Below are 24232 nucleotides of genomic sequence, written 5' to 3'. Positions count from 1 at the left end.
CAACATGCGTAAGCAAATACACAGGCTTTAGCTGGACCAATCAGAACCCATCTGGAAGTAACTCCCGGTAACGCAGGGAAGATAGCTAGTAAAGTACCAAGCTAATGTGCATCGTAATAGTTTTCGATGCTACACTTTTGACCGAAATAATGGTAGCAACCTAGGATTGCAAGCGACAGGCATTGTCGATGAACACTTTCTTGTGCAACATTACAGTTGAATTTATTTTCGACAGGAACTATCTCGTGATTATTGATATGTGGCGTTAACTAGCTACCGTTAAGAACTTTGCCTGACTTGCTAACGTCACGGACATTAGATAACTCTTCTAATTACCTTCTACAAATTATTAGGGTTATATGGACAGAGTTACGTAGCTAGACTTGTAAAGACTCTTCGAGAACAAGATGAATGATGGTGAGCCATTAACGCTAAGGTATTACAAGACATTCCCTTTTGCAACAATAATGTTAGCCGATTGTTCTTTTCAACTGTTAAATTCAGTCTTTATTATTGCTGCAGTTAAATAACAATACAGTGAAAGAAGAACTTTTCAAGAAGGAGATATGCTCTCCCACTGTAAGGTGTTTCTTTCAAAGTGATGCAAATAAGTAAAGTGCCACAGAGGCTGTCGTAGGAGATGGTGTTTACCCAAAATAGATGCGAGTATGGCGCCTCCCTGTGGCATTTTTTGTACATTTAGCCCATCAACTCAACCTATTTATGTGATAACCATAGCACCCATAGATAGCACTACTTGTGCTAAGCTAGCTATGCTAACACAAACGGCAAGGCAACGCCAGAGCAGAACCACTTTTGCAGCATTATCGTGCAGGGGGTTAAGTACTTCCGTTGGGTCATTGTGGCGCTTTTCGAAGTTGTGTTTTACGTTTAGAGTTTTCGTCGCTATTTAAGGTCCCAGGCTGCTACAGATACGAATGACTTTACTGTTTTAACCAGAAAGCTCTTTAATGTTGTAAAAGGACCACCGTGTAAACTTGCGAAAGCTGCACGACAGCGGCCAAGAGGAAGCAGTAATCAACCATCTTTCTTCTGCCAGCAGTAACAAGAAAGAGAGGATTCAAGTGGAGCTGCAGTTTTCAATTTATTGTCTCTTTCTAATAGAACATAGATTGGACTGAACACTTGGATTTTCGTATCACAAGGCCGGAGGATAGAAAGCGCTCACCATCGACACGCGCGGGGTTTTAGTATTAGTAGGCTGGCTATTTGATTTGTATTCCTTTTTTCATGTTTCCAACAGGTTTACCTTCCCCTAATCCCCCACCGCCAACCCAAGAGGCTAGACCGGCAGCTTCTGATGTTAATAGCGATAGTAACCTTACGTCTTCTAAGAAGAGAAAAATAAATAGCTCTGAGAAAGAAGACATCGATTCAGTGGCTTCGCCTCCAAAAGCCATTTGCAATTCCACCTCGTCCTGCTCTTCCACCTCCCAGCACATTCAGAAGAAGTTAAGGTTCGAGGATCCGGCAGAAATCAGTGGACTGGATGTGAAAATGGCTGAAGAGTCTTCACCGACTGCATCGTGTTCTAGTAAAACTAAAAATGTGTTCTTGGCTGGAGGTGTGGGGCATCACGCGAACGGACTGACGAAATCCACTGGATCCGCCACCTTTTCCAACAGTAAACCCGGGGCAGCGAAGAAGCTAGTCATCAAGAACTTCAAAGGTACGTGAACTTGTCAGAACCTTGCTCAAACAGATTGTCAGGTGTCCATAGGTCAAAATATGAACACTGGCGTGCCTCAGTAGAAACGCATTTAGACAACACTCTGAACACAACTAGCGTTTGTAGCAGCATGCTTCTCTGACTAGCCGCACAGTGCACGGCCTAAAAGTCATTTCCAAGTGTGCTACTCGGCGATAGACAGATGTTGATCCTAAAAATGCCTCTTACCCGTTTCTCCCTAGACCAATACGTTCCTTCTAGCACGCCTGCTACTAAAACTATGTTTTTGTTCTGCACAGCGATTCCAGTCTTTGTGCTCCGTTGAACTTAAATGTGTGTGGAGCTAAGGCCTTGTTGGTTGTTGTTGCATGGTATCGAGGTGCACGCCTGTACACAATAACTTTGAATATTTATGACGGCATGCAGCGTTTCTGATTATTATCTTGATTCAACATGGCATATCGTTATTGGAACAAAGTTTCACTGAACTGAAAGTAGTTAATCTTGCCTTTTTAAATGGCACTTTGACATTTATTTTGAAATTTGACACCTGCTAATGCTGTGCCTCAAGTAGCTTTCGCTTTTGCACATCTCTCAGACCTACTGTGTTTACATGGAGCAGAAGCATAACAGATGAGTCAGTTAAGAAGCAGAGTTTACATTCCCAATTGGCTGGCATTGTCATTTTTTTTCTCCAACATATAAAGGATATCTGAAGGAAAACAAAGTGGTTATTATTTCATTATTTATGTATATTGCAGGTTTAATATTTTCAAGTTCATATTTTACCAACACAAAAGGCAACCATACAGATGTGAGCTGTATTTGACTAATGATTCTTTATTATTCCAGAAAAGCCAAAATTACCTGAAAACTACACCCAGGAGACATGGCAGAAGTTGAAGGAGGCAGTGGAGGCTATACAGAACAGCACTTCAATAAAATACAATCTGGAGGAGCTTTACCAGGTACAGTAGCCTTGTTGTGCTGACATTTGGATTGTTTCTCCCAGAAACTTATCGTTAAAGGAGAAATCTGGCCAATTTCACCATGCAGTGTATTGTATTGCTCACTCTGCCCTTGACTCCGAAGACACATCAGTTTTTTTTCTCTGCCCTTTCCGAGATCCTGGCTAGATACAAGGGCATGGGTTTGTTTACATTCTTGTTTGAAATAACATACTCAATAACATGCTATCATTCCAAAATGTATGCAACAGCAGCAGACACAGCACTAACCACCTTGATTAGATCACCTGGAAACATAAAGCTGTTGCAGATGTAAGTTCTAAAGTTGTGTTACAAAAAATTGTATAAGCTATTTATATTTTGGGGGGGTTTCCGATCACCCTTCATACCAAATGGCAAAATGTGGTCTTTCCGCTCACGATTGTCATATCTCTGATAACAGATAACCCCACACTGTCATTCTGTCTATCTACCCGTTCTGTCTACCCTGGTTAAGTGTTGTCTTACATGTTGTCCTGTCTTTTATTATTATTTTTTAATGTCTCGTCTTTCTTGTGTTTAGGCTGTGGAAAATCTTTGCTCCCATAAAATTTCTTCCAAGCTCTACAAACAGCTAAGGGCTGTCTGCGAAGATCACATCAAGGCACAGATTGACCAGTTCAGAGAATATCCTTTCCAGATCGATGCACAGAACGCACTGGCTTTTTGTTTGTGTTTTGATCTTGTCATTTTGTGTACATTGTACTGCTTTGTGTGTACATGTGAACAGATACCCCGAGATGTGTTAGACTTTTTAATGTAAAATGTGGCAGGTGTTAAGACACATTCCCGCTGATGCAGTAGTAAGGATATGCATATTTGTTTCTGAAATCCATTCAGGTTCAACATATTCAACTCTGACGTATGCTTCCCATTGGATCTCTAGTTAACACTTTCACACACCACCACACACTTGCACATACACTTCTTGATGCTGGGAGAACTCTATGCATTTTTTTCTGCACTGAGTTAAGGTCATTCAGGAAACTGAAAGCAAGAAATGTAATTTCAAATTCTTTGTATGACCAGTGCATGTAAAGAAATTGACAATAAAACCTACTTGACGTGACCTGTAAAAATCTACCAATCGTGTTACGCTTGTTATTGCTGTAATATAATATTTAGTCATTTTAACTAGGTGAACGTAAACAGCACTTTCAGTATGGGTCACCTGCACGTGTTCCTTAACTCTGTTCCCACGGATGCACTGGACAGTGTTTTGTTCCTGAAGAAGATTGATAAATGCTGGCAGGATCATTGCAGACAAATGGTATGTACAGCCAAAGGACCGCATGCTTTCAAGTCTTGTCAGGATACTTTGTTTTTAAGTGAAATTGAAAGCTGCGATGTGTAAAAGTAAAGAGGATTTATTAATCATATCTTCTTTCCTAACAGATCATGATTAGGAGTATATTCCTGTTTCTGGACCGCACATACGTTTTACAAAATTCAATGCTGCCATCAATCTGGTAAGTTTTTTTTTCTTCCAAATGCATACATTCAATGAAGTTTCAATCCTTGACCAGTCGTCTAGTGCTTTTAAAAGATGCTCATTATATTGAAAACATAATGGCAAAGTGTTGTTTACCTGAAGTAAATGTGACACTCCATTTTGCACACAATATAATGTTTTGCTGCTATAATTGGTTCCTGCTATAATTGGACTGTGTTCCGCTTTCCTCATACCGCACTCACCGTTTAGATGCGTGTAGCTGAGAACGGAGAAGCTGGAAAATGTTGAAACTATATTTTTAAAATATGATTTTTTAAAACTTGTAAGACAGATTACCAACACATTTTTGGTGCTATTGAGTAAATTCTCTTTTCTCCTAATATTGTAGAGCCATATTATCTCTGTAATGTTGTACTGTATTCACTTTGAGTGCTTTGGATGAGGGCTGAATGCCAAAGGTTCGAGTGGCGTTTTTGTCAAATGTGCGGTATTTGCAGTATTTATTTGTCTTTTAAAACCTTTTTGAGTTATGTCTGACATATGAATAGATTTAGAGTTAATCAAATAAGAGCAAGCTAAAGTGATTTATTTGTTTTGTCTGTCCTGCTAAGAAGGTGAACTGTCACGTGTGTGTGTGTGTGTGTGTGTGTGTGTGTGTGTGTGTGTGTGTGTGTGTGTGTGTGTGTGTGTGTGTGTGTGTGTGTGTGTGTGTGTGTGTGTGTGTGTGTGTGTGTGTGTGTGTGTGTGTGTGTGTGTGTGTGTGTGTGTGTGTGTGTGTGTGTGTGTGTGCGCCGTTGAAATGAGTCAGTGAGTTAATTTGATGTGACTGATGGTCTGGAGTTTTAGGCATGCAAGGTTATTGCACGCTACTTTCTAAAAAACTGTCACTTGGGGTCAAAGAATGTTTTGAATGTGCTATACAAATGAGTGTAACTTGAATAGAGTAATATCCTACAAGTATTATGGATATCCTCGAATGCTACTATTATTGATGAGAACTTTTCTTTCTTTTACCTCATCACCAAATGCAAAGCACTCATGCCAGGTTGAAAAGGTAATGACCAATCTATCACTGGCAATACTTTTAAATACTAACAATTCATCCCCCTCTCTCTCTCCCTCCTCCTCTCTTCAGGGACATGGGTCTGGAGTTGTTCCGGTTCCACATCATCAGTGATATGAAGGTGCAGAGTAAGACCATCTCAGGGATCCTGCTGCTGATCGAGAGGGAGCGTAGTGGCGAGGCCGTGGACCGCAGCCTCCTCAGAAGCCTGCTCAGCATGCTGTCAGACCTGCAGGTGGGTACCTGACCCCACCCGACCTGCCTCCACCATCTCCAAAGTGGAAACTGAAGCTGAAGAATACAAGGCACTCTTTGAAAAAAAGTTAAAATAGCTTTAATAGAATGGCTGAATCATGAGTGATTCATTAAAAACATGGCAACATGTTTTGCCTTCATCAGGGCAGAGTCATTCCCAAAGTGTCCTGCGTTAGTTGCACTACATGATGAACTACAGTAAATAGCTGTCCCACAGTATTTTAGTACCTGACACCAGTCTTGACCAGAAGAATCCACTTTCTGTTGTTATTATTGTTCTGGACCGCAGCCTCCTCCAGAGCATCCTCAGTATATTCTCTGACCGCCAGGTAACTCGACAGGTCCAAACATGTCCTCACAGCACTGTATAACAATTGTAGCGAACTGTGGTACATAATTTGATGGTGTTGCAGAAAGAAGCGAGGCAGCTTGGTTTAGACTCTTGAGTACCCTTGCTGATCTACCTGGCTTTTGAGAGCTCAGGTCAAGGCAAGTCCTTGGTGACGTCACATTTGGCTTTCTTTTCCTGAGGGTATTTATACCCCCTTTTGGGACGTTCACCATTGCCTCCTGAGTGCACCTATCCTATTAAAAGGACCGAACCTGCTTTCGGGAAAACCCCCTGCCTGTTCTGACTCTGGATTTCCCCTGTTGTGCTCAGATTTACCAGGACTCGTTTGAGCAGCGCTTCTTGGAGGAGACGAATCGCCTGTACGCGGCAGAAGGACAGAGGCTGATGCAGGAGCGAGAGGTGGGTTGTCTCAACCCCCTTATAAGACAGCAGCCTACTCATTATTTACAACTTTCTATCAGTGTGCAAAACAGTCTTGTTTTATATATGTATTTTTTTTTCTTTTCTCTTTGGCTCCACACATCATAAGTACCTGTACATCTACAGTACAACAATATTGATTTGCATTACATCATATTTGGAAATACTGTATATATTTGAAATGCACATGTAATTTATTTATTTAATTCCTGATGCATAATGTTGTCTCAACATTGAGGTCATTGTCATGATTTTCTAGAAAGACGTTGATCAACTGTTAGCCTCAACAATGGCAATCTTTGTTGTTGAAATTCTCCCTACTCCCCCCCACCCCCCCCTCCGCTCATCATCTCAGGTTCCAGAGTACCTTCATCATGTAAACAAGCGCTTGGAAGAGGAGGCGGACAGAGTCATAACTTACTTGGACCAGAGCACACAGTAAGGGGTTTTAAAAAAAAAATCTTTTTTTGTTTGTTTGTTTTGGGGTTTTCCCCACCACATGCAATGTCTTGTGTAGTCTTGACTCTTGTTTAAATCAATGGCCAGCCATCCTAATCCTTTTTTATTTTTTACCAACAGGAAACCACTCATTGCCTCGGTGGAGAAACAGCTCCTTGGCGAGCATTTGACTTCAATTCTACAGAAAGGTGAGCCCTCCAGCTATGACACTTAAGTCTTTTAATTTAAACCTTTTTTGCACACCTCAGATGGCAGGTGCGCAAGAGATAAACCAATGGGTCACTAATCAGACGATTAAAAAAAAAAACTCCCACACACTGATTATTTCGCTGTTTTATTTAATACATGACATTTCTAGGACCGAAAGATTGTGTATCAGCGAAAACGGCGAAATGGTCAGTGTGCAGGTGTTTTTTCAGATTGTCTGATTAGTCTTAATAGAAAGTTGACCATGAACAAACAATCTGTGTATTTAATTGTTGCTAGAGATGGCAATATGTTCCCTGGAGCTTTGCTCTATTCAATTTACTATATAACGTTTTGGGTGGCGGTGTAGGTTTGTAATAAAATGGGAAATAAATACAATTTAGCAAAAGTCATCGGCTGATATAGATTTGTATATTATGAATGGATGAATTCATAATATTCATCCAATTCAATTATTATGACTGAATTATACTATGGGTCTACTTACCATATCTGGACACTATGGTGTTTAGGTTTGAATCACCTGCTGGATGAGAACCGGATCCAGGACTTGTCCCTGCTCTACCAGCTCTTCAGCCGCGTGCGGGGGGGAGTGCAGGCCCTGCTGCACCACTGGATCGAGTACATCAAGGTAGGATGTGGTTTCAAGTTTTTAGATGCGTCCCACGCATCTCTATAAGAGGCTTTGGTGTCCGTCCGTCCGTCCGTCCCTCCGTCCGTCCGTCCGCCCTCCCGTGATGTGTTTCCCTCCCGTGATGCGTTTCTGAATTGTGATTCCCTCCTGTGATTCCCTCTTGTGTCCACAAGGTGGCAGTCGCTCAGTTTTGGCCTGGAGCTCATGCGTGCAAACCAACCGTGCTCTTTGCCAGTGAGAAAAACATGGCGGCACTTCCTGTTGATTTTCACATGAAAGTTTTGCTTAATTTAAAGTCCCTAAGCGACTATAAATGTTGTGGCTTCCATATATTGATGTAAAAGTGCCCCACGAAGTAATGAAGCACAACAAAGTTACTCCACATTACCATTTGACCACTCGTTTTTCTATGCTAACAGGGTAGCTAATGTAGCATTGTAAATGATCCAGGGAGAAAGGGGGAAATGTTGTGATTTCAGTCCGCCTGAGGCAACGATTTTCATGGGGAAGATGACCTGCATCTCGGTGGCATTGAACCACGCCCCCGTGCCTTATTTGGCTCGCTCAGCACGTGCGTCCTTAGTCCAATCGCAATGCTTTATTTTCCCCAGACGTTTAATCGCATTTAAGTGAAAGTGCCATGTATACACATCGCAAAATAACTCTTAATCCGATCTATTTAAATCGCATTTATTAAATCGGACTTAAAAACATCATGTACACGTAGCCAATGTCTCATTGATTAGTTTATGGAACTTACGGTTTGTCTGTTACGGTCCACGAAGACAATATCCACGTGAAAACGCAAACGCCTGCAAACCACTGTTTTGACAGAAATACAGTTCACCTGTCGCCTACTCTGTTTTCTTCCCAAAGCGGCATTTAAAAGTATTCCATGAAATCCAACATCAACGTCACTTCAAATAGGTGACAGCATCATGCTCACACATGAAATAACACTTCAGTGAGGGGGGGGCATCACTGCTCTCATATTAAAGTGAAAAGAGAATTTCACATTTTAGTTTATTTAATGTAGGCCTATGCAAAATTGCAAATAGCCTATTCATTGAAATCTGTCCAGAAAGGGTTGTAATGTTTGCCTGTTTTTTTATGTTTGTAATTAAAAAAAAAAAAAAAAAAAAAAAAAGTGATTTAAAAAAAAAAAATAGCCTAACAAAAATAGAGATTTTATGTTAAAAAAAAATGTGATATGGGATGGACCGATGGCCCCCCTAAGCTAAATTCGCCTTAGGTCCCCACATTGCTAAATGTAGTGTAAGGGATTATTTTGAAAAGACAGTAACATGTAATCAGCAATGCATTACAGTTTTTCAGTAAATTGCCCAACACTGTTGAAATCCTATGGTACTTTTTCAAATCCAGGCTTATACAGTACATGGTAGGCTTATTGATAAATTGCCTTGACAGGTTATGAGGAGGCCAAGGGGGCGTTTGGGCAAAAAAGGTTCAGAACGGGCATAGACGGACGCATCTGTTGTCCGCCTGTCGGACTTGTTTTTTTGAAAAAAGGTTTGCACATTTATTTTGGATATCTTTTCTTCTTTCAGTTTGTTTTCTGTTTATTCATTGTATGGCATGCCATGCAATGAATAAATAAAAAACAAGCTGAAAGAAGAAAAAATCCAAAGGATTGTGCAATTTATTTTATTTTTTTTTAGCAACAGGGACTGTGCCCAAGCTATGCCACGAGAGGATGTTGTCGAAGACCATTGGCCTTAAGTTACCTCTCAAAGTCAAAGTCTGATTTATTGTCCGTTTAACGTGCACTGTGTATGCAAAAGAACTGAGATGACCTTTCTCACTTCTTACCTGCATCATAAATGTTGTACAACCATGGATGCAGTTTTAGCATTTTGCAGTATTTTCTTAGTGTTTAGGCCCTGGTGTTGGTCAAAAGAGTTACGTTGTTGGCATCTGGATTTCTTTATGGAGCCAGGAGATGTTTTGACTTCTTTTGTTGTTGTAATTCTGGTGTGGGAAATGTGGTGTGATGTGGGATCGAGGTGGAGGCTAGTCTGACATTATGTGCTTGGCAGTTATGGGTTACTGCAGTGGTTCTTAACTTGGGGTCCGGGCCACTGGATTAGTGGGTAAGGAGCTGGACTAGCGGCTAAAGAATGTCTATGTTCAAATCCTGACAATGGCAGGTGGGTGGAAAGAATGAATGAACAGTGCTCTCCTCCATCCTGTGATTTGAGGTACCCTGAGCATTGTCCCATCCCTGCCCCTCTAGGTCTGTGTTGGTCTGTCCCGCCACTTACACATTTGATGGATTATAAAACCAGAGACATATTTGTGTGTGGAATGTGCCACTTGAGTGAAAACGTTGACAGAAAAGCTGATCGGGGTCACTTTTGGTCAGTCAGATATGTCAATGTCCATGTTTCTGTCACTTTCTCCAATAAAATGGTTTGTCAGGCAAGCAAGCAGCCCGGCCTATCAACGTCAGCTCTTCTGTCAATCTTTTCCCCTTAAGTGGTTTGTCCGCCAAGTAAGCAGTGCTTCTGTACAACTGTGTTGCAGTTGGTTTGGTTGGTCAGTGCTAGTGCCTGAGACAAAGTATCACCGAGTGTAGTGTGTCCTTACAGCTATCCCTAGAGCTTATTCTTATCATATATGTCTAATAACATTAATTAATTGATATTTAACAAATCTAGGGAATGAGTTCTAAAAAAAAACCTAGCGAAATCAGTGCAGTTAAAGCTGGACTGGAGACTGAGACCTTTTTTACACTTGTTATGGATATTTTATTGAGCCTTTTTGTTTACACGTAGAAGAAGTTTTAGCTCCCTAGAATGAGTTTTAGGTTTTTAGTTTAGAGATTTCTGCACACCTGCCACAATGGTGTCTTTTGGTGCCAATGCCAAAATACTGTGTAATTAGAAATTGAACCTGTGCTCTCCTTTGTATTTAGTGAATATTGAATATATTTGATCTTTTTTTCCCTCCCAGGCGTTTGGCAGCACGATCGTCATCAACCCGGAGAAGGACAAGACCATGGTGCAGGAGCTGCTGGACTTCAAGGACAAGGTGGACTACATAATCGACGTGTGCTTCATGAAGAACGAGAAGTTTGTCAACGCCATGAAGGAGGCCTTCGAGACCTTCATCAACAAGCGGCCAAACAAGCCTGCAGAGCTCATCGGTGGGTACCATGGCCTCCAGGTTTAACGGCAGCTGTGCATTAAAGTATTGCAAACAGGTTTTTTTGTTTGTTTGGTTGGCCTTCAGGCTACCCTATGGCCTCCGTTCCAAACTCTGCACTGTGTTCTGAGGCTGAGTGCACTTTCCTCGAGCTAAACACACAGAGGTCTGGACGTCTGAGAATCTGTCCGGGATGAAATTGGCCGAGCATTAATTGTTTCAATAACAATGGCGAGTAGCATTGAGGAGTCTTGTGACGGCTTGTAGATTATATTTATTCCTCAAAGATGAACAGAGAACGGTTTTGAAGGAATTTGTTGGTGGCAAGGATGAATAAGTGATGGATTCTTCTTCAGAAGGCATGGCTTTAGCCAACACGTCCTCTCCCAGACCTAGTAGCGGAACTTCACTGGTCTGGTGAGAGTTGGGCTTTCTACGGGCTGAAACTGCTATTGTTTCTCCTCTCCTGTCCTCAGTCCTACATATAGAACTATTACGAAGATGTTCGGCTGCTGCAAATGTACTTTTATCCTGTTACAAGGCAATGATGCACTACAATGATTTTGGAAACATTTATGTAACTGCTTGATTTTGCCAGATAAACTGGGATTAGAAAATGCCCGATTTTGAGCTGCGTTGTTTTCGTCCTCAAACAGTACACCATACAGTTAATGTAGTGAATATTTCAGAATTCAGCCCTTCTATCACATGTTTGTGTCTGCCACTGTCCAAGTCAGCTGATTCCAGTTGGCACTGCTCCTCAGCTGGGTCGAGCAGTGAATTATTGAAATGGCCCGTATTAAGTGCACAGGTACAGCCAGGTGATTTGGAACATGTGGAGAGCTCCGTTGCTACAGAATACTGCTTGCCTAATAGTATTGTTTTTTTTTTTAAATCTAACTGTTCTCTCTCTTTTTTTAAATTAAGTCCCAAAGCATGTCTTTACCATCAGGGTAGAGTTAGGGAATGTTTTGATCGAGGCACAGTTTTTAATTCTAAGATATGAATAAAGGTCCTCTCAAGGATAGAAATGTGTGTGGAGGAGAGAACAGGGACCTCACTGATCCTAAATCAAATTAAATTGCCCATCAGCATGCGCATAACACACACTGCACAAATCCGCACATTACACATATCTAAGTTACATTGCATTTTGCATACATTTATTCAGTGAGCTACATAAAGCCCTCAATTCGTCTGATATGGTTTTATTTGTTGTGTAACATTTGATTTTTGTATAATTTTGCATTATTTAGCGAAATACGTCGACTCGAAGTTGAGGGCAGGAAACAAGGAGGCCACGGACGAGGAGCTGGAGAAGATGCTGGACAAGATCATGATCATCTTCAGGTTCATCTACGGTGAGCAACAGCACCTTGGAAAGCAACATCAATATGGTCCAATGATGAACATTCAGCTGCACAGAGATTGCTCTGGGGTGCTTTTTCTTGACCGTGTCATCGCTGACTTGTTTTAGCAACTTCAATCGCTAGTGCAATTTCTCATACTAAGTTGCTTTCTGGTTAGCTTTCGAGAAACATGTTCCTGGTGGACATTCTTGTGTCCAGCATGCCAATGGCACATTCTCTCATGACCCGAGTCATCTGAGGCATTGCTGCTGCTGTCATATTTGGACATTCTTGGGTTGGCTCTCAGGGTATCTGAATAGAGCCTGCCGGACTGGTGCCTAAAATTAGGTGCGGAACGGTTGGTGCATGTAAAAGTTAAGTCAATAGTAGGGTGCATCAAACGCCCCCTATGAAAAAATATTGCCTTGGCCCTATAGTAAAAATGTTCTACACCCAGTAAAAACACACTTTAAAATGTTTTTGAAATTTGAATGAAGTCTACCGGGGCCACCAGCCCCATGAAAATAGAAAATAATGGTGATAGTCAAAATCTTGGAATAGAAATGGCTATTTCGGTGCATAAAGCTACCCAATGAATACATATGGCCTCAGCTGTGTGATAAAAATGTTCTATGCACAGAAAAATCACTCTGTACAAAATATGTTGAAATTTAGATGAATTCTACTGGGTCCACCAGGCCCATGAAAATACAAAATAATGGTGATAGTGATGGGCAACCTGGATTCCAAAGCTGAAGTCCAGTGCCACATATTCCAAATGACCTACCTGGTTTTATCTTTCCAATTAGGGCCATTGGACAGGTAAAACCAGGTACCGGTAATTTGAAATCTGTAGTACTGGATTGTAGCTTTTGAATCCAGGTTTCCCATTGTCTTAAAACAGAGGTGGACAAACCCTGTGACACATTTGCCCCAGCCAATAGATTGAATAGAATGACAATAGAATTAAGCCAGGTTGATGAGGTAATTAGTGAAATCATCTGTATTGGGAGCACAAACAGAAGGAATATCTGAGCAGGGTGTGTATTCAGTCGATCTACTAACACCGACTTCAGTCTCGGGACAGACTGATGGTCAAACTGCTATATTCAGGCAAAATTGCTGTTTTGCAACCCAATATCAATTCCGTGCTGCCTTGGACCACTGCTAGTATCAAGCAAGAGATTGCAAAGCTGTATGACTGTTATATTTGTGTGTTTCACCTGTGGACCCACAATTCATGGAGGAACATCTGTACTAAAGCTGTGAATGCTCCTTGGAATGACTAGGCTCCCTTTCAGTCAATACAACTGTATCGAAGAGTGCCATTATTTCTTTATCCCATCGCCTGTGGTTGTATTTCACTTTACTCCATCAGATGAGTACCATAACTTACCTGAGAGGCCCTTGGAAATGAACTCTGGACCTGGTGATACCCCTGACATACTCAGAAGTCACTTTAGTACAGGTTTTGGGAAGCCACTCTTTCCAACATCACATACAGTTGTATTTTGCGGGGATTTCTTGAAAAAACACAAGTCATTCCAAGGAGCATTCACAGCTTTAGTACAGATGTTCCACCAGGAATTGTAGGCCCACAGGTGAAACACACAAATATAACAGTCATACAGCTTTGCAATCTCTTGCTTGATACTAGCAGTGGGTCAGCTGGTTCATTATATTGGCTATATTTGGAATATGTGGCACTGGACTTCAGCTTTGGAATCCAGGTTGCCCATCACCATTATTTTGTATTTTCATGGGCCTGGTGGACCCAGTAGAATTCATCTAAATTTCAACATATTTTACACAGAGTGATTTTACTGTGCATAGAACATTTTTATCACACAGCTGAGGCAATATGTTTTTATTGGGTAGATTGATGCACCGATCCATTATATTCCAATATTTTGACTAGCACCATTATTTTCTATTTTCATGGGGCTGGTGGCCCCGGTAGACTTCATCCAAATTTCAAAATATTTTACACAGTGTGTTTTTACTGGGTGTAGAACATTTTTACTATAGGGCCAAGGCAAAACATGTTCATAGGGGGCATTTGATGCACCCTAGTACATAGTCCTGATTTTTTTTTTTCCTTCATGATATTAGGCATGTATTTAATTGTTTTAGGCCCTGATTAGCTGATGGTTATTGAACTGTGTTTCTCCAAATGTCAGGGATAGTTTTTAAAAACTATATGTATTTCTTGTTGTATACTTTGAGCCTGTCTGGCGGTGATGAGAGAAGTAGCAAGTCTCCTTACTTTCCTTGGAATATTTATGAAGTATTTCTACTTAACTTCTGTGTTAGTGAATCGTTTGTTACCTGACCCCCGCAGAAGCTTGGGTCAGGTGTTTTGTTTTTTTCTTTTTGTTTGTTTTTTTTTGTCCACCTGCAGTGCTTGGGTTGCCTGCAGGAGGTGCCAAACACAAATCATGTGCATCCATTTATATGAAATGATGCTGTGTACTATTTAGCCTTTTTGGCGTCGCCCAACCCTGGGTACTGCCGTCTTAGTACGATATATTGATATTTCTCGTTGTAGATGTTGCGGCCACCTACAGGGTTATGTGCGTATTGCCTCGTCACTGATTGATGTCAATAATATGCTGCTGGGTAAACATGGCGGCAATCTGACTTCAGACATTTTTTCCCAATACAAGGGAGTGGTGACGGCAGTATCTAGTGTTCATATCTATGACGTGCATCTAGCATTGACCAGAGGGCCAGCTTGCCATCTCTAATGTTTATTTCTATGTCTGTCCCTCCCCACAGGCAAAGATGTGTTTGAGGCCTTCTACAAGAAGGACCTGGCCAAGAGGCTACTGGTGGGGAAGAGTGCATCTGTGGACGCAGAGAAATCCATGCTGTCAAAACTCAAACACGGTAAATCACCACTTAAACCCTAAGACGGGTCATTAAGACAATGGCGAAGTGTGAGATGTGCATTAATGTTGATGAATGTTATGAGGATGATTTATAATGATGCGTAATGAAATGTGTAATTGTTTATTCATTAAAGGTCATTTTCCTTTTGGCTTCGTTAAAGACCATCAGAGGCCATTAAAAAATCATTTTCAACAACATTAGTCTTGTCTTTAGAGCAAGTTCCCAGATCGTGAATAGTCATCGCTATGTAAAATGGTTTTATCTGATTTCCAACATATATAGTCATATGTGACACATGGAAGCATAACGTGTAATAGAATTGGACCATTTATTGCAGTTAAGCCAGTATGTGTATATTGCAACATAGCAGTAGCTATACATGGGTTTACCACTTGTAAACAAACCCTGGCTGCGCACTCTTCCATCTCTGATTGTTGGAAACTGCTGTCACTCAAAAAATGCGCTCAAGTGGTTGGCTGCTTAGCATCTTGCCCCTCCTCACAGCGGGAATGTTTGTTAATGGAAACCTATGTATATAAGGCCTTTAGCAGCCCTATTTAAGTCAACAAGGTGTGTTCTGGTCCCACTGAGAACATGCTCTCTGGTCTGGTTTCAGAATGTGGAGCGGCATTCACCAGCAAACTGGAAGGGATGTTCAAGGACATGGAGCTGTCAAAGGATATTATGGTGCAGTTCAAACAGGTAATGGTCAACCCAGCTCTGACTGACTCTTAAGAGTAAACCCCAAGCTCTTGTACACGCTGGGGTCTGAACTCATTTTTGTTCTTTGTAAACGTAGGTAAGCTGCAAGACAAAAACACATTAATAAATGTTTGTTAATGCAAATATTTTGTCTTGTCTCCTGTGGCTCTTTTGCAAATGTCTGTGATCACTTAGGGACCCCGCGGACTGACATAGAATGCCTTCTTTTAATTTGTTTTGGTTTAACCCTTTGTTGGTAACGTGTGTATCTTTTTTGTGTTATGTCTCCCCCTGCAGTATATGCAGTGTCAGAACATCCCCGGCAACATAGAGCTGACAGTCAACATCCTCACTATGGGCTACTGGCCCACGTACGTCCCCATGGAGGTCCACCTGCCACCAGAGGTACTTGAACACAGAATAGTGTGTCTGTGTTTGTGTGTGTGTGTGCGCGCGTGTGCACGCATATCTGTCTGTGTTTGTGTGCGCTCATCTGTAGATGTGTGTGTCTTTGTGGTATACCAGACAAAAAAGGAAAGGCCATGTGAATTGGTGTAACCACAGGTGGTCTAGCATTTCTCAATCACGTACATCCCTCTCAAGAGCCTCCAATGTATAACTGTCTTTCAATCTCGATTGAAACAGATTTTTTACCAGTTGACTCCACTACTACCACGCCACTCTGCCTGCATGACTCCCATATGTTGTGAAGGTGTGAGGCGTGACCTCATTGGTGCGTTTGGTAAATCCCCTCTCCTCTCTCCTCTCTTTTCCTCTACAGATGGTGCGTCTGCAGGAGATCTTCAAGACCTTCTACCTGGGCAAGCACAGCGGCAGGAAACTGCAGTGGCAGTCCACGCTAGGCCACTGTGTACTCAAAGCAGAGTTCAAGGAGGTGAAGATGCTTTTACATTGTATACCATTGTGTATTTGATGCGTTTTGTATCATATTGCATATTATCTATTTTCTTTTGTATACTCCAATTAAATATCACACAGTAACAATTATAGTATTGATTGCTTATTATATTTCATTTATGGACTATTTGTTTATTGATCGAATTTGGAATGAAGGTACAACAAAAGGAAGAGGGCTCTTATGTTCTTTTGCATGAATTACATTTTGCAATGCTTGTGTGTGTGTTTTGTGTGTGAACCTCAGGGCAAGAAAGAGCTGCAGGTGTCGCTGTTCCAGACTCTGGTGCTGCTCATGTTCAACGAGGGAGAGGAGTTCTCCCTGGAGGACATTAAACTCGCCACAGGAATCGGTCTGTTTACATTCACTCTTTACCAGAATAGATATTCCCCCGGGGCCTAGCTAAATGTCTAATAAGTAAAGTAGAATAGACTTTATTAATAGAATAGACTTCATTAATCTCACAGCACAGCATTACATGAGGGAAGAACAGAGGAGAAAAAAAAGTACCAGCCCCTAAAGCTGTTTGCTCCACAGATGAATGCTGCATAGATACTTGGTGCTCTACTGTGTATCTTGAAGGAAATTGAGGATGTGCGTGTGGTGCGAACATTTCCTTCCTGTATGCGTATGCATACGTGCGATATTTTGTATAATGTATAATTGTGGGGTTTTAGTTTTACATAATCATTGTCATCATGTTGGATTAGTGATGGTGTTGTGTTGTCTCCATAGAGGACCCTGAGTTCAGGCTGACCCTTCAGTAATATTATACAATGATTCATGCACGCACGCACGCTAGTCTCAGCAAGCATTAGCATAAATTAATTTTGTTTGTAACCAATGAGGTAATATGTAATATTATATGCATCACACCTGACCACAGATGCTTTATGTACGCACATACGGGCAGATTAATGATGGCCGTGTGTGTGTGTTGTATGCCTCCACAGAGGACAGTGAGCTGCGGCGGACCCTGCAGTCGCTGGCGTGTGGGAAGGCACGCGTGCTCCACAAGACCCCCAAGAGCAAAGACGTGGAGGACGGCGACAAGTTCTCATGCAACGACGACTTCAAACACAAGCTCTTCAGGATCAAGATCAACCAGATCCAGATGAAGGAGACGGTACTGTATTTTCTAGAATTACTATTTTAAAAAATACTCTGCATAGTAGTGCAATATCTCATTGTAATAATAGTGTAATATTTCATTAATTTATTTAGGGAGATTGACTGAGCTTATAATATAACAATACCCTGAAAGACCCCTCAGATTCAGAAGGAGACTGCACGGTATATCCTGTAATGACTGTATGGGTCCCCGTTTCTCAAAAATGCAGTCGCTAACTAGTTAGCAACTTAGTATTAGGTTGCCAATGGAAAACTGCATTGCAGTCAAATAAGTTGCTAACTTGGCTAGCAATGACAATGTTGAAACGCACCCCAGAACAGCATTGATTCCCAACCAGGTGTATGTCTTGTATCACAAGGGGTATGCAAACTTGGTAAAATGCAATAACAAATGTATGTAGCAGTCACATTGGGATAGAGTTGGCGCATAAAAAGGCTTAGAGGGGGTTGCAAGGCAAAAAGGGTCAGGAGACATTGGTATGGAGTAATTGTAGGATAGCATCTTATTCTTTATTTATTAAGACTAAGCGCAAGAGTCTTCCCTGAAGATCCATCATATTCAGATAAAGGAAACTGTACCGCATTGCCCTTCTTGTCTTTATTATTTCTCTTACTTTTCATTTATGAAGAGAGATAGAGCTCAAGGGGATTTAAAACAACATTCCCTACAATATAACATAAAATCCATAGAAAATTACATGAGAGACCGCTCTGCCCGTTTCGACTATAGTGTAGAGTAGTAGTAGTGTATCTCTTTCGTCATTTATTCAACTGAGCTCACAGGAGGCTTTTTCAGCAATGACCTGGAATTTAAAACAGCATGCCATATTAATTAACACCATCGAATGAAATTACATCTATGATCAATCAGATAAAGTGTGATATCACTTAACAATATATGAGACATGACCTATTCACGCACACGCGCGCACACGCGCACACACACACACACACACACACACACACACACACACACACACACACACACACACACACACACACACACACACACACACACACACACACACACACACACACACACACACACACACACACACACACGACTACAAGAACCATGATTGTGAGACTTTTCTCCATATGTGTGTGCCCTGAAGGTGGAGGAGCAGGCCAGCACTACAGAGCGCGTCTTCCAGGACCGGCAGTACCAGATCGACGCCGCCATCGTGCGCATCATGAAGATGAGGAAGACGCTCACCCACAACCTCCTGGTGTCCGAGGTCTACAACCAACTCAAGTTCCCCGTCAAGGTGAGCTAACAAGTAGTATTTTACTAACAGATTTGTTTTTGAATCTGTTCACCTTTTTACACCGCTTTTACAAGTATGTGCATATTTCTCTAAATGCACCTTAATTTGGCACCTTAATTTGTTCAGACCTTTTATCTACTGTACATGTTGTCAGTTTTAGCTGGAGATTAAAAAAAAAAAAAAAAAACAGTGATTGGTGAACCATTCCATATTCAGTGACCTTTTTTCATTTTCTGTGAAAAAACAAACAAAAAATGCCTGAATTTGCTGAGCTGTGTGTATTCTGCTTGTATCCACATAGCACACATCAGTTGATGCCTTCAAATGTTGTAGCAGTAGCCTAGTACTTTAAGATAAAGTACCTGAAATGTTATCTAGGTCATTTATGGTTTTGAGTCTCTACAAGTGCCCTTATATATAAACACCATGTCTCAGGTGCTGTTTCCACGTAGCTGGATATTTTTATATGTGGATATTTTTTTCTCCTGGTTGCATTGGTTTTGGCCTTCCGTTTCCACGTAGCAGATATTTAAAATCCAGGTATAAAAAGCAGGAGAAAAAAATATCCAGTTTAGGGGGCTGAAACACATTTGTTACAATGGAGGATTTATTTGTATCCACATGCGTTTACACCTCAACAGGAGAAAAAATACCTTGCTAAAAAAATATCCTGCTACATGGAAACAGCACCTCAGTGGTGGTCATTAGGGTTTGCTGTTCATATGCACCTGTGCCAGCTGTGGGCTTATACTGACATGATGGATGCCTACAGCAGAGATGGGCCATCCTAGATTCACTAGCTTACAGTACCAACACTGCATATTGTTTTTACAATCATGACCTTTACACAAACAATAAAATAAGATGCAAGTGGAAGACTTTTTGTAGCTTGAAGTTCCAATTGCTTCAAACTTCAGCTTCATCCTATTGTTCAAATTCCCTTACAATCAGCTGATATTAGCATGAATGGAACTCTGACAGGCCATCCTTATCTCCTAGTTGGAAGAAGGTAGGTGGTCTCACACATCCTCAACCATGGACGAAGTGCCTTGAGCCAACCATCTGAGCCCACAATGCTGCAGGGACAGCACCTACAAAAATTGTATGTTTCTACGTTATGTAACAAATGATTTTCCTGTCTTCCTCAGCCTGCTGATTTAAAGAAAAGAATAGAATCGCTCATCGACAGAGACTACATGGAAAGAGACAAGGAGAACCCTAATCAGTACAACTACGTTGCTTAGAAAACAAGCGAAGAGCGTGAGTGTGTGTGTGTGGTGGGAAAACCCCCGAAAAAGGAAAAAAAAGTGGCGAATGGCGATCGAATGAATGAACGAACGAACGAAAGAGAAAGAAAGAAAGAAAGAAAGCGAGGAAAAAATTACAGTGGAAGGCAGTCAACTTTATTTTTTCTCTCAGAACACTTTTGGTCTGAAAACCCTTTTGCTCCAGTTGATGTTCCCATTCAGCCCCGACACCACGAACCCACCAACCCACCCAACCTCTTACCCAGAAGCAGCCGGCAGCGGAATGGATGACACTCCACAGGGCTTTTTCCCCGGTGTGCGTGTGTGTTTATTCCTGTGGACTGCATGTATGCCCATTGAAGAAAAGAAAAGGAGAGAATATACTGCGATCGCTCACACACTCAAAACAAAAGGAGTTAACAAGATGGGACTTAGCGGGTCAGGAAAAGGAAATTCATCATCATCATGGTTGGATATCCCGCCTTTCCCCATGGATTGGACACATATTTTTCTTTTTTCTTTATTTTTCGAACTCTTTGTTTGTGTGTCTTTATGTTCACAGCATTCTGCTTGAGACGTCTCTCTCGTCTTCTTTTTTTTTCCTCCTCCTCCTTCTCCTCCCCCTTTCTTTATCTTCACTGTGTATCCCCATGCAAGTGTTGTCACCGACATTATACTGTTATTCTCAGCTTAAGGAAAAAAGACGACTAATGAAATAAGACTCGTGTTTGTTCAGTGTTGTTTTAAAGACTAATGTAGAACCATTGACTATAGACTTTCATTTTGTTTGTTTTTTTGGACTGGGTCATTTTGCTTGTGGCAACCCTGTTGGAAAAGTGCAGCGAAAAAGGTTGGCAGGTTCTCCTGAAGTTTCATAGCTGGTTGTCTTTTTATTTTCTTTTTTTGTGTATAACAAAAAGCTTTTCATCTGTGTCTGTCGGTCAGTTTGTTTAAGTTGTTGGGGGGGCAGACGGTGGAGATGAAATAAAAAGAAAAACACGACGACCGTATGTGACAAGAAAAGAGCACTTGTTTTGTGATAGGAGTGGTCGCTGCTATACACTTTTACTTGTTTTCTCCCTCCCCTCCTCTGGCTTGTATTGCATTTAGTTTTCCATTTAAAAAAAAAGTTGCCCTTCATATTTTCTTTATTTTTGTACATAATGCATAGATACTACACTTGACACACAAGCATACAGACACAAAACCCACATCCACTCACTGAAAGAAATAATTCAAAAGTACTCCATTTGGAAGCTTTACTTTTACATGTTGAATCTCAGCTCTAACAACGCTGAGGGTATTTAGGAATGCTGTGACAAAAATAAGCAAGCAAAACAAACAAATTTTAAAAAAACCTGCTGTTTCGCCTTTCACTCCAGTTTCATATGCATCTGTTCCGTCTATCCATTCCTTTGACTGTCAGTCAGTTAGCGAGCCTTGTAACACAATACATTTTACTGGGTTAGCAGAGAAATCTGATCATGTATTTGTTTTTTTTCCTTGAGGAAATCATGCTATAAAAGGCTTTTGTTCTTTTATAACTGATGTATTCTTCCTTTTTGCTCCCGATGAAAAAGGCCCAAGAAAATTTCCCCAAAGATTTTGTTTTGATTGGATTTGGTCAAAGTTCACACTGAAAATTTGAAGAATTCAGAATCACTGCTATGAGTTGTCCTCACCCTTTTCATAGTGGTTTTTCAAAAGTTTTCGCTTTTATGTTTTTGTTTGCTCATCCTTTTTGGAAAAACCCTCTTTTGAACTATGCTGCAGAGTACCTCTGCAAGAAAGCATACATATGGCACATAGTCTTGTTGTCCAGATAAGTGCCAAACCTCTTTGGGGGAAAAAGTACCACGGGACAGATATTATACATTTGTTCGCAACACCTTGAAAGAGGATTCTGCCTGTATATTCTCAGATGAGTTGATTTTTTTTTTCCCCAAAAGATATGTCCGAGTACGTTTTAAAGAAACCATTTGAGCATAGGTTTGACGACTCCCCCTGCTTAGAACATGGCTAAAAGTTTGGTTTTGGACCCCTGCACTGGGTCACATAATGCCTCTTTAAAAAATACAATACTTTAGAAAACTGGCATGTTGGAAGTGTTGGAACTCTTTCTGTCTGGAAGAGAACATTTGGTAAAAGGTTTCTATTACAGTATGTAAATAGGTGTCTCCTCTTTGAGAACGATCAAAGAGAACTCTTGCTGGTTGATTGAGTGTTTGGGTATGTTGTGTGTAACATTCAATAAAAAAGAATTGTTTTAAAAGCTTTGAACTGGTATGGGTCACTTGCATAACTTTTATATGTACAACCTAGGGTACTTACCCCTGCAGTCCCCTAGAATGAAGAACTCTTTTATATTAATTGTTGCCGATAATTAATTAATAGGTAGAGCGCAATTTTTCTTAATTTACAGAACTTGTGCCAATAAAAAGACACTGGATCTTTAGCGGTAATTCCATATCATTTGATGGTTTATGAGGTTTTCTAAACCTGGGTTATTGCAGTTTCATACTCTGAAAAACACACATCTAGGCTAGGTATCGGTAATAACTTTATTGTCATCTAATTAAAAAGGGGGCAGTGAATGATCACATGGATGGAAACATCTTGGAGGCCAAACACAGCAAAAATGAATTAAGATAAAAATAAAAACATTCAGACACATCTCATGTTCAAACGTGTACAAAATGAAATATCTAGAGTGGTTTGAAACTTAAAAAAAAGAAGAAAAATGTTTGGTAAGGCCAGAAAACATTCCGGAGGTGTTCAGCATTAAATCTACAGTAAGGTTTACAGGTGTGTCTGTACAGGTGTTCCTCGTTAAGTAATCTATGATATGCAAGAGCAGGTACAGTACAGGTACAATTTTTAGGAGCCATGATTGATTGATGGGGACATAAACGGCTGATTCACTGCAGGTGGACAAGTGGTGGCAAAGGTTGAGGAGGAAATCTCATCTTGTCTTATTGTTGCTGTGCCTGAAAGAGAGATCTGTTTGCTTCATTACATCTGCAAACAAAAAAACACTTTGATATGTCTTCTAAAAAATGACCATGTTGAATGCATGAAGGTTGCGGTGGCAATGGTTCTACGTTACACTAACACTTCATGTTATGCAGTTGTAGAGGATATTGCGTTAACTATTTGGATAGCGTAGGCCCAGGGGGTGTCGGTTGGTTGGCGTGCCAGGATATATTACTGCGGTGTGCGGGGTGGTCGGGAGGTTGACACTCCCATGTGCAAAAGCATCTTCAGCAGTGCCGAGTCTCTTTGGCGAACAGTGATGGTGGTGGCGGTTGTGGTGTTGCTGGAAGACAATAACAAGCTGGATCGCGTTTTAAGATTTGTCCTTGTCCTTGAAGCTGTTTCAACACGTTTCAATACTCCACACGATGTGTCAAGATATGGTAGAAGAGGCAAAGAGTGTCAAGTAAAGGAGGAGGTAGTCTGAGACGTTCATCAGTACCTTTCTGCTTCAAGGCTGTCTGTCCCATAAACATACTGTATATACATGTATGCTATACACAGTGATGACAAACCTGGATTCACTGGTCCAGTATGAGGAATATGTGGCATAATCAAGTACCACATCTTCATAATGCCCTGGTTTTACCTGACCAATCCAATCAGGTGATTGCATGGTTGAATGATCACCTTGTTGAATTGCACAGGTAAGCCCAGGTCATGTGTAACATGTGGCACTGGATTGTAAACCAATAAATCCATCACTGAGTATTCGTGTACAGCATACAACGTCTATGGTCTGTCCATATGCAACACAGAGCATCTGCATGGCTTTAACTTGCATCACCAAAGAGTTGTGCATTACAATTTTGGGGAAGGGTGGGGCAGGTCCACAGAAATTAACTACTGTATGTTTCACAATCCAAATAGCCAAACAAAAACAAAAAAGAGCCATTCTGAAGTCTCCACTCGTTCACTATTAGAGCAGTTCGTAGGGGTTTATATGTGTCCATGTGTGATATGTGACCATCACTTGGGTTGTGGTTGTG

At 41.1% G+C, this 24232-nt stretch overlaps 1 protein-coding gene across 2 annotated transcripts; it reads left to right on the top strand.

The window, feature by feature from the left end:
• The first annotated feature begins 62 nt into the window (after window positions 1–62).
• cul4b (cullin 4B) lies at window positions 63–22486 on the top strand. 2 transcript variants are annotated; one of them, XM_063190826.1, is made up of 21 exons: window positions 63–417; window positions 1265–1690; window positions 2543–2658; window positions 3221–3324; window positions 3898–3967; window positions 4093–4166; window positions 5286–5448; window positions 6130–6219; window positions 6596–6678; window positions 6820–6887; window positions 7419–7537; window positions 10514–10706; window positions 11962–12066; window positions 14833–14943; window positions 15563–15648; window positions 15946–16053; window positions 16430–16543; window positions 16811–16916; window positions 17518–17690; window positions 18811–18963; window positions 20112–22486. In XM_063190826.1, the coding sequence occupies exons 1-21, from the start codon at window positions 408–410 to the stop codon at window positions 20205–20207; spliced, it is 2568 nt and encodes an 855-aa protein (XP_063046896.1). In that variant the 5' UTR covers window positions 63–407; the 3' UTR covers window positions 20208–22486. The 2 variants fall into 2 exon arrangements, with proteins under 2 accessions (XP_063046896.1, XP_063046895.1); XM_063190825.1 differs by lacking the exon at window positions 63–417 and having other exon boundaries at window positions 573–1690.
• The last annotated feature ends 1746 nt before the right edge of the window (window positions 22487–24232 follow it).

Source organism: Engraulis encrasicolus, chromosome 23 (genome assembly GCF_034702125.1).
Source record: "Engraulis encrasicolus isolate BLACKSEA-1 chromosome 23, IST_EnEncr_1.0, whole genome shotgun sequence".
NCBI lineage: Eukaryota > Metazoa > Chordata > Actinopteri > Clupeiformes > Engraulidae > Engraulis > Engraulis encrasicolus.
This window is presented reverse-complemented; position numbering and strand designations above follow the sequence as displayed.

What these genes read in the sequence shown, in the direction of transcription:
- cul4b (XM_063190825.1), top strand. Translation starts at nt 1,252, where the DNA reads ATGTTTCCAACAGGTTTACCTTCCCCTAATCCCCCACCGCCAACCCAA. An exon ending in TCAATGCTGCCATCAATCTG is followed by an intron (nt 4,167 to 5,285) that starts GTAAGTTTTTTT and finishes TCCTCTCTTCAG; the next exon opens with GGACATGGGTCTGGAGTTGT. An exon ending in ACTGGATCGAGTACATCAAG is followed by an intron (nt 7,538 to 10,513) that starts GTAGGATGTGGT and finishes TTTCCCTCCCAG; the next exon opens with GCGTTTGGCAGCACGATCGT.